The 10,136-nt window shown below is 57.3% G+C and overlaps 1 protein-coding gene across 2 annotated transcripts in view; it reads right to left on the bottom strand.

Moving 5' to 3' along the window:
- Positions 1-4,844: 4,844 nt before the first annotated feature.
- Positions 4,845-10,136, bottom strand: part of ROR2 (receptor tyrosine kinase like orphan receptor 2) — a 189,003-nt gene continuing 183,711 nt past the window's right edge. The window contains exons 8-9 of one of the 2 annotated variants that reach the window (XM_040449514.1): positions 8,798-9,000; positions 4,845-7,272 (exon numbers count right to left, since the gene is read on the bottom strand). In XM_040449514.1, coding sequence (XP_040305448.1) covers positions 5,830-7,272; positions 8,798-9,000 — 1,646 coding nt within the window. In that variant the 3' untranslated portion in view covers positions 4,845-5,829. The remainder of the gene's footprint in view (positions 7,273-8,797; positions 9,001-10,136) is intronic. The other variant, XR_005782882.1, reaches the window with a different exon arrangement.

Genomic DNA, 10,136 nt, shown 5'->3' with positions numbered 1-10,136 from the left:
CCGTTCGGTGAAAAGAAGCCAGAAGCGAAATGCCACGTACTGTCTAATTCCGTCTAAATGTCCGGCAAAGGCGAATCCGTGGAGACAAAAACCAGAGAGCCCAGGGCTGACGTGCAGGAAGGACCTTTGCGAGGGGATAGAAATGTTCCGAAGTTAGATTCGGGTGAAGCCCACACGCTTAGCACATTTACTGAACGTCACCGAACTGTACACCCGGAATGGGTGAATTTTACGGGAGTCAATTACAGCACAGTTAAGCTGTTAAGAAAAGAGTGATGGTCAGGCCAGTGGAGTCTGAAAGGTCCTGGAGACCTCGACCTGAGGGAAAAGAAACGCCTCCTCCGGAGCCCAGAAGGAACTCCCTGTTACAAAACGCTGTGGGTCTCCCGGGGTGAGCAGTGCAGAGATACGGTACCTCAGAGCCTGGAAACGAGGTAAAAGCCAGACGTGGAAGTGTCGTATCTACAAGTGGGAAGGCTGGGCCATTCCTCACCTGCAACAGTCATGCAGACACCCAGTCACGTCAGATTTAGTGCCGTGGCCGAAGTACACCCTTGTTCTACCCACGGGGAAAGCTGTGTGGACACCAGTAGCAGGAGGAAGGGTCCTGAACACTAAAAACCACCTTTCAGGCAACTTGCACGTTAGTTTCTTCACTCTCTTTCCGGGCTCTCAAAGCCTAATTTGTGCATCTCAAAGTCACGGCGAATCTTCTTAAAATTCTACGGTGGCATGGATTTTTTTTAATTGAAGAAAAAAAAAATTTTTTGGAGAGACAGAAAGTGTGAGTGGGGGAGAGGGGCAGAGAGAGAGACAGAGAGAGAGAGAGAGAGAGAGAGAGAATCTTGAGCAGGCTCCATGCTCAGTGATCAGTGCAGAGCCTAAGGTGGGGTTCAATCCCACGACCCTGGATGGATCACGACCTGAGCCGAAATCAAGAGTCAGACACTCGACCGACTGAGCCACCCAGGCGCCCCATGGTTGCACGTTCTTGGGATCGGTTTAGACTGGCGTTCCCCCAGAGAGGTGGCTTTGGTGCAGGTTTCCATTAAAGACACCGTAGTGAGGAGACACTTTCTAGTAAGGAATGAAGAGGGCTCTTCTGGGCATGTCTACAATTCATCTTTAAGCAAAAAGAAACGGAATCAGGCATTGCAGAGTCAGGCCTTGTTACGTGCCCATGTCAAACGAAGACCTCCTCCGGCCGGACTCTGCCCTACCTGTACATACATCCCTCCTTCCGAGAAAAAGGAGAAGCTTCAACGCGGAACTGGCACGAGTTGGGGCAGCAGCACAGGGAGGGACCAGGCTGCCTTTCCTCCCCCCAGTTCCCTTTAACCTGCCTGCACCCCGCCTCCCCTCCACTAAGAAAGATCTGGAAGCAGGTAACACCACTCACCTGAACTCAGCCCCCTGGTGGATGTGATAGCGAATGACACCTGCACTTTACTACCTAGAGCCGGGGTGCAGGGGCGGTAGTACCCATCCTGGGCTGGCGGGTATCCACACAGCTGCCTTCTGGAGTTTTCTCACTTGGTCCTGTGTCTCCCCGGGTAGCTGCACATGCCCCTAAGGCCTTCCAACACACAAGGGATGGTTTATCAATCTGTTTCTCTGCCTCTGGGCAACATTTCACACTAAGGCCTCAGCACTGCAGAGTGGGAAAAAGTGAACAGGACAAATTCCAGAAAAAGCAATACTAGGGAGTTAAAAATGCTAACTTGCTCTTTTTTCGAGAGAGAGAGAGAGAGAGAGAGAGAGTGGGCAGCAGGGGAGCGGTAGAGGGAGAGGGGGAGAGAAACAGAGGACCTTAGGCAGGCTCCACCCCCCGATGCGGGGCTCAAACCCACAATCATGACCTGAGCTAAAATAAAGACTCGGATGCCTAACCTGCTGAGCCACCCAGGACCCCCGTCCCGTCCGGTCCTTTTAAAAACATGGATGAGCACCAAGCCAAGGCTCCTCAGTGCTGCTCAGCTGTATCCCCACCTACGCCTGCAGGCGAACAGCGTTCCAGGCCCGGGGGCTCGGGACTGGCACTGAGACATCACTGAGGGGCACTGCGAGAAATTCCTCCAGCAGACTAGCTCCCTACTCACCGGAGGGCACAGAGCCCCAAGATACAGGGTCACCATGAAAAAAAGCAAGGCAAGAAACAATCTGTAGGGAAGGGGACCACGTACGCATTAAAATAAAGCGCTACAGGGGTGCCTGGGTGGCGCAGTCGGTTAAGCGTCTGACTTCAGCCAGGTCACGATCTCGCGGCCCGTGAGTTCGAGCCCCGCGTCGGGCTCTGGGCTGATGGCTCAGAGCCTGGAGCCTGTTTCCGATTCTGTGTCTCCCTCTCTCTCTGCCCCTCCCCCGTTCATGCTCTGTCTCTCTCTGTCCCAAAAATAAATAAAAAACGTTGAAAAAAAAATTAAAATAAAGCGCTACAGATGAGAACATACAGGTATGTTTCCTCACGCATGTACTAAAAACTGGGTGGACCCTTAACAAGCCAACGACGGGAGTTTACCTGGAGGGACACGGGGCGGACGGGATGGGCCGTGTCTCTGACCTGCAGGAGCGAATTCACTATGCAGTACTTAAGTGAAACAGAAATACAGAATTATGACAGCGCTATTCTGGTTTCAACACCTGACCCCGGGGCTCACGTCCTCGCGGGCCAGTGCCAGGGAGGCTAAACCCAGGCTTCCCCACCTAAATAAAACCTCACTCCTATTTCAAGAGCCGATGGCTGCGTGCTCACCAAGTATCGTGGCAGGAAGTACTTAGTCTCTAGTACTTTGGGGACTGGTGAGGAGGGAGGCGGGGGCGTGGTGGGAGGGGGACAGACCTTCCGTAGGTCACCTTGGCTCATGGTGGCGAGGTTTCCAGACAGTACCCCGAGCTCCATTTACTCTGAAAAGTTAACCTCTTAAAAGTTAACCTCAAACCTCCCCCCACCCCCCAAAAAACGGTTTAAATGTTCCTGTAAGAATCCCACACAGAACTGACATCTGTGTAAGATCCGTTTCAAACAAAGGTGTAAAAGCACCAAGTCCCCCCACGTAGGTACCGACGCCGAATTTCCGAGGAGGAACCGAATGTCAAGGGAGCCTATTTAAAAAATGTTTCCGTGTTGAGAGAAGCAAGAGGTGTTCTTGATTCAGAGGGGGGGCTACCATATACGGTGGCGTTTGGTCCAACCCTCTAAAATTAGTACAGAAAAATCAACCATCGCTCTGACACGCTGTTCCAACAAAGACCGCTCGTCAAAAAACAGAAGAACTGAAAAAGCTATTTGGGGCTTTGCACGGCTTGACGAAACCAATCACACGTACACGAGTTACTCAGCAGCTGCGGCCGTCTCCCGCCGCGGGATGGACAGGGACGGGCGTGCGGCCCGCGCACGGTGCGCGGGACGTTTATCTGAATCCTGCAACTTGGCTCTAACGTCAGTGGTTCCAGAACCTCCCCGCCAAGTACCTGTTGTCCAGCGGACTCCAGAAACTCAGTCACCTTCCTGAGGACGTCAGAGGCTTTACAGTTAGAGCCGTAACAAAAGATGCTGTGTTTACCCAGCAAGCAAAATCCCCCAATTCAAAGCCTCTCCCGCTCCACAAAAAAAGCCCTGCCAACTTTTCTGCGGAGCCTCTGCTGGGGGCTCCAAGGCGTCGGCGGCCTGGGCCGCTGTCCCCGGCTGGGCACCGAGGGCTGGGGAGCCGAAGCGGCAGCTGCTGCCCGCCTGTGCCCGCGGCCAGGTGACACTCCCCATTTCCCACTCTCAGGTGTCAACCCAACGGTTAAACCATCAGGTCAATGGAAACGGGAAGCAGCCCTATCCGATCCTGAGTTCTTTTCCTCCACACCTCAGACCACACTCGCCAGGAGCAGGGGGCTCCGGCGGGGGCGGGGGGGGGGGGGGGGCCGGGGGGGGGGGAGGTGTCCCAGTCCCAACCGCCCAATCATGCCGCTTCCTCTGCCAAGCTGGGAGGCCCTCCGGTTTCAGGATACACATTCCGACATCCTAGTTCGTGTGTCAGCAGCATTCTGCCAAAGCAGAGGGTGAGGGCTGCACATGACGGCCCTGAAGCTCAAGATGACCTCAGGGGCTGCACCATCACGTGGTCCGGTCTGTGGCTCCGTGGCTCGCCCCCCTTCCGGCCGCTTGTACAGGCAACATCTTGGTCTCATCCAGACCCGCCGGGGAGCAGAGAGGGCGGTTCTCCAGCACACGTGATGCAAATTCCCCGCTGAGCCTCGCCGGCCCCAGTGCCATGGGCCCACTGCCACCAGCTCCGACGGCCTCCTCCCAGGCTGGCACTGGGGCCAGGCTGCCTGCCGGTCCCCCCGCAGCTGTGCTGCTACAGTGGCCCCTCTCCCGACCGGAAGCCCTGGAACCCCTCCGGGAGGGGGGGGGCGGTTCATTCGGGCTGAACTGCCCAGCGAGCAGAGGCACAGGCGGCCCTGGGCGGTGGTGCAGGCAGCCCATTCCCAACTCACCGCCTCGCCCCCACCCCCGCCCTGCTCCAGGGCCCTGGGAAGTGCCGGGCTGCAGGTCCCCAGCTCTCAGGGGCCATGGGACCTCAGGAGGAGACAGGCTAAAACCCCAGACCAACTTCACGTCATCGGCCAGGAAATCACCTCCGAGAGACCCTAGCAGAAGAGCGACGGCATGGGTTTGCATCTGTCACGTGGCAACGTAAGTCCACACGCGGACGGAGTTGCCGCTCCTGGACGAGACCACCCCCCCGCCCCCCCCCCCCGCCCCACGGCAAACACTCAGCCCCAGGGCATCGCTGTGGGGTCACGCAGCACCTCCACTGCCCCACGTCCTCGCAACCCGCAGAGAGCCGACCAAAAGTTCTGTTTCGCTTTATTGGATACGCCAGGTATGGGAGTTACAAGTGAGAGCCACCGGGATGCGGGGGTGGCGCTGTCCCGCCAGCTCGGACATGAGCGGACCTTGCCTCCACGTGGCAGGAGCGCAAGCAAACGAACACATGAGCAAGATCTGGTGGCATTCCGGCGCGGGTGGCGCGAACGGTTAAATTACTAAAGCGCACGATACGTCAAGGGAAATGGTGCAGAAACCACATAAGTTACAGTTTTCGGGCCCGTACATGATTCTCAAGACAGGAAAGAACAACACCGTGCTCTGTACGACGTCGCTCCTCGCGTTTCCAAACCCAAGAAACGCTTTCCAGAAAAGCGGGCAAGATACACATGCGGGAGAATTCAAACCATTTCACAAAGATACAAAATCCCATCGGTGGGTTTCTCTTTTTTAAGGCACATTTTCATTGAAGGCACACAGAACTCCCACTGCAGGAGCCCCGGGCTCGTGGGACGCTGGTCGGTGGCAGCGTCCTGTTCCCGCCGATCCTGGGTGGCTGAAGGGGGAGACCGACCCTGGCGGGGGGCGGCGGGGAGAAGGCAGGCCTCCCCCGTCCTCACACAGGCCAGCCGCCGGGAATCTCAAAGCCCGAGGTCGCACCTCGCCGCCCCCCGGGGCCTGTTTTCCCAAAGTTTCATCACATTCGATCCATATGCCAACGTGGAGGGAAGATGCCACCTACGTTCCCGCCGAGCACGGGCAGAGAGCACCGTCGGTCTGACCTCAGGGAATGCAGGCCGTGCAGGTGGGTGCCACCCATTTTCCCGGGCCCCCGCCCCCGCCGGGCTGGGTGCCACCAGCACCCACACCCTCCAACCCCGAGTGGCCACCGCGGCAGCTCTGTGCACAAGAGGACGACGGAGGAACAGATTTCGCACGGTGACACCGCAAACCAGCCCGGTGGGGGTTGCCCAAGCCTCCCCGGGTGCCCGGCGGCCCCGTGCCCCTCAAGCTTCCAGCTGGCCCTCGGCCTCACCCATCTGCAGAGTGTCATTGTCCCCCAGCAGCTCGGTCTCCGGGACAGAGCCGTCCTCCTCCTCGGCTTCCTGCACAGGGCTCTGGGCCGCGTCCTCCGGGGTGTTCTGTGCGTCCTCGGTGGCCTCGGAGAGCAGGGCCGCCCTGTCCGCCATGGACGTGTTGGAGGGCGCGGTGGTGACGTAGCCCGTGCTGGTGGAGCCGCTGCCGCTGTGGTGGGAGCCAGGCTTGGGGACCACCTGGGCGGGCACCTGCTGCGGGGCCATCTGCATCGGGATCTGGACAGGGTAGAAGTTGGGCAGGTAGGCCCCGTAGGCTGGCACGGGCTGGTACCCGTTGACGGGGATGTAGAGCTGGGGAGGGGGCACCATGGGCCTGATCTGGCCCTTCATGGGCATGAACGGGGGCTGCGGGAAGGGCTGGGCCTTCGGCTTGGGCCCCCCGTAGCGGGCGTTGCTGACGTTGCTGACCGGGCTGGTGCTCAGGGAGCTGGTCTGCGTGGCATTGCTGGCCCCCGAGGTCTGCGCCGAGCTGTTGTAGGCGGACAGGTTGCCCCAGGCCCGGAGCCGGCCGTGGATGTCCTTGAAGCGGGGCCGCCGGCTGGGGAACTCGTTCCAGCACTCGAGCATCAGGGCGTACACCCAGGCCGGGCAGTCGTCGGGGCAAGGCAGCACCTGCCGGCTGCGTATCATCTCCACCACGTCCTGGTTGGCGTGCCCGCAGTAGGGCTGCAGGCCGTAGCTGAAGACCTCCCACAGGACCACGCCGTAGGACCAGATGTCCGAGTCCACGGAGAACTTGCCGTACACGATGGCCTCGGGAGACATCCAGCGAACGGGCAGGAGCGCGCTCCCCATCAGCTTGTAGTAGTCGGCCGAATACACTTCGCGGAACAGCCCCAGGTCCGAGATCTTCACGCTCAGCTTGTCGTACACGAGCACGTTGCGGGTGGCCAGGTCCTTGTGGACCACGTGGTGGCTGGACAGGTACTCCATGCCCGAGGCGATCTGCGCCGCGACGTGCACGAAGTCGGGGGGCTCCAGGGTGGACTTCACCGTGCGGTCGTCGTCGGTGCTGCCCACGTCCGAGTGTGGCGAGCGCATGACCAGGAACTCGTGGAGGTCCCCGTGCGAGCAGTAGCTGAACACCATGCTGAGCGGCTGGTCCTTGGTCACCACGCCCAGCAGGCACACGATGTTGGGGTGCTGCAGCCGCGCCCGCAGCATGGCCTCGTGCCGGAACTCCTCCCGGAGCGGCCCCTCCGCTTTGTCCTTCAGCGTTTTGATGGCCACGGCCTGGCTCTGCTCCCCCGGCGTCGGGCCGAACAGGTGGCCTTTGTAGACCTTCCCGAACCGGTCCTCCCCGAGCTCCTCCATGAACCTCACCGAGGACAGGCTGATCTCCTTGAGCTTGGCCTGCCGAAGAGAAGAGGCCCAGTGAAACACAGGAGGGGGACGAGCGGAGCAGCTGGGAACGGGGGTGGGGGGGGGAAGGCTTAGGGGGCAGTCCCAGCAAAGCCCCCCGGCCCTGCCCACCACTCTCTGCTCTTCAACACGCTCTGAAGCCGTGAGGCTGCCTGAAAACCTTGAACGGCTCCCAAGCAGCCTGCAGATGACGTCCCCCCAAATACCCCGGGGACGCCGTCGCAGTGCGCGTGCACCTGTTCACACTCAAGCGCACACCGCCCCCCCGAGCCAAGCTGGGCTCCACTGTCCCGGGGGCACCCCTGGACTCTCCCAGCCGCGCCCCCACCCGGGCCTTTCCTGCTGCTCTGGAAATGTGCCCGCCCTCAAACGAGGTTCTGCGTCTCCTCACCGTCCATCCCCAGAGCCCCCCAGCAAACACACAGTGACTGCCGGCTACACAGCTGAACGAGTCCACTCTACCTCCTTCAGAGCCCAGACGGGAATGAGCTTCCCCCCCCCATGCCTGCAAGTAACAGAAACGTCCCCTCACGTAAGGCAGGCGGGTGATGACTTTCTCGTGTGCTGTATTTTGGGATGCTCTCGCTGTCCTAGGAGCTCTCGGGGAGGGGGGTAGCCTTCAGCAGCGCTCTGTCCTACCCCCACTAGGAGTCTGCTGCGACCCAACTCCACACGGACCAGAAAACACACCCCAGCCCCTTGGAAGAGCCAGCCTGGCCCTCGGGTCGTGGGCCGATCCAAACCCTTTTCCTTTTGTTCTCCTGTGGGGAGCGCGGAAGCCCTGCAAGTTCAGGACCAGGATGGCTCCCTCGGGCTCCCTCGTTAGCGCGCAGGTTTAGGCGGAGGGGGGAGCCGTAGACGGTGGGGCGGGCGATCCCAAACACGCCTACAGCTTACTTCCTAAGCTCACGAAGGTCCTGATATGTCTTAGAGAACATACAGCAAAATCAAGGGTGGTTTAAAATAGTTACATGTCAGGGTGCCCGGGTGGCTCAGTTGGCTGGGTGTCAGACCCCCCCCCCCCCGGGTTTTGGCACAGAGCATGATCCCAAGGTTGTGGGATCGAGTCCCGCATTGGGCTCTATGCTGAGTGTGGAGCCTGCTTGAGATTCCCTCTCCCTCTGCCCCTCTCCCCAGCTTGTGCTCTTGCGCTCTTAAAATATAAAAAATAAAATAACAAAATAAAACAAAATAAAGGAAAAAGAAAGCAAAATGAAAATTAACAAGTAAAGAGAAAGGAAAGTAAAAAGAAAAGAAAGGAAAAAGAAAAATAAAACAAAAGAGAATAAAAATAAAATAAAGTAAAATAAAAATAAAACAAAACAAACTAAAAGTCAAAATAAAGTAAAAATAGAACAGAGTAGAATAAAATAGGATACAGCAGAGTAAGAATAGACTAGACTAGACCAGACCAGACTAGATTGGAATAGAACAGAATAGCTACGTGTTGAGTTTCGAGCAAATCGAGAAGCCCAGCGATCTCCAGGTAGAGGCTACGCCTGGAGGGGCGGGAGACCTGCTTATGCTGGTTGATGAGAGGCATCTCCACGTCCTGGCTGGGAGAGGCCATCAGCTGCCGCCGCTGTGGTGTGGACGCAGAGGCTTTCTGTTTACTCCGACACATGCAGACCAGGAAGAAAAGGCACGCGATGACCAGGGGAATCGCGATGCTGGGAACCAGGATGTACAGAATTCCCATCCTGCTGCTGTCCTGGGGGCCTGTGAACAGCAAGGGTCACGAGTTTTTAAGAAATATCCCCCTTCCCACCCGACGTTCTCCACCAGCCCCCCCGCCCCCGACTCCGCCATAAGAGCCAAACACAAGTGGATACGTTTATGAGACACGATCCCAAACTGCCACCAAGGAATCAAATGGGAATGCCCAGCCAGCACAGAAGACAAGTGAACTCAAAGGGTCTTACAGGAGTAATGACCAAGGTACTGGGATGAGCAGTGACCCTTGTCTGCAACATTTGAGGATTTTCCACATTTTCTGTATAACGGACACACTTTCTTTTAAGATAATAATGACAAATGCATTTGATTTGAAGGGCACAGGCAGCCAGTGAGTTTGACCCTATACAGTATGCAACTGGGGCTCGAGCATTCTTGAAGAAAGCATGGTGGGATGTGGGAGGCCTCCGTGAGGATTTACCTTTCTCCGTAATGAGAAGCAACACTCTGTCTCCCTCTACAGGACTTACGGAGACGCACAGGGGGCAAGCTGGGCTGAGGCACTGTCCCAGACCAGGGTCTGTCTCTCCCTCCCGTCCGTCCCATGCCCCCCACCCCCCCCACACACACATAAAATCAAAACTCTCCTGGCCCCACCCTCGAGGCAGATGTTCTAGAAGCCTCAGGGGCAGTGGAGATTCCGGGTCATGGTCATTTGTCATCAGGAGGGCTGGGGGAGATTCCACATGCCCCTCAGGCCAAGGTCAGTGATGTGAGCTCAGTCCAAACACCTGTGCGACCATCCATCTTTTCAAAATCACCAACGGATAACATGCTTATTAAGGACTCTGGTATTACGGGAAAGTGGGTGTTCCTAACAGCACATTCACCAAAGGCTATCCCACTGTCAACAGGTTGGTGTTCACCTGATTGATTCTCTATGTGTATTTTAAGGTGACCCTGAAATAAACGATATTCAGCTATTTCGGCACACAGAAGCAACAATTTGACGTGTTTTTTAAAAATAGAATTATCAGTAGAATTCTCGTCAAATAGAAATCATATCACCCATATTTTCCTGTTCCTGGTTTGGTGGCAGAATAACACATCTCAGACAAGGCTTCATGGGAAACAGACAGCCCTACGCATTCTTCAATGGCCGCACACAAGTCCACGGTACG

This window comes from Herpailurus yagouaroundi, unplaced genomic scaffold (assembly GCF_014898765.1).
Source record: "Herpailurus yagouaroundi ecotype Mexico unplaced genomic scaffold, PumYag 199, whole genome shotgun sequence".
NCBI classification, from domain to species: domain Eukaryota; kingdom Metazoa; phylum Chordata; class Mammalia; order Carnivora; family Felidae; genus Herpailurus; species Herpailurus yagouaroundi.
Note: the sequence above shows the minus strand (reverse complement) of the source record. Positions and strands in the feature narration are given on the sequence as shown.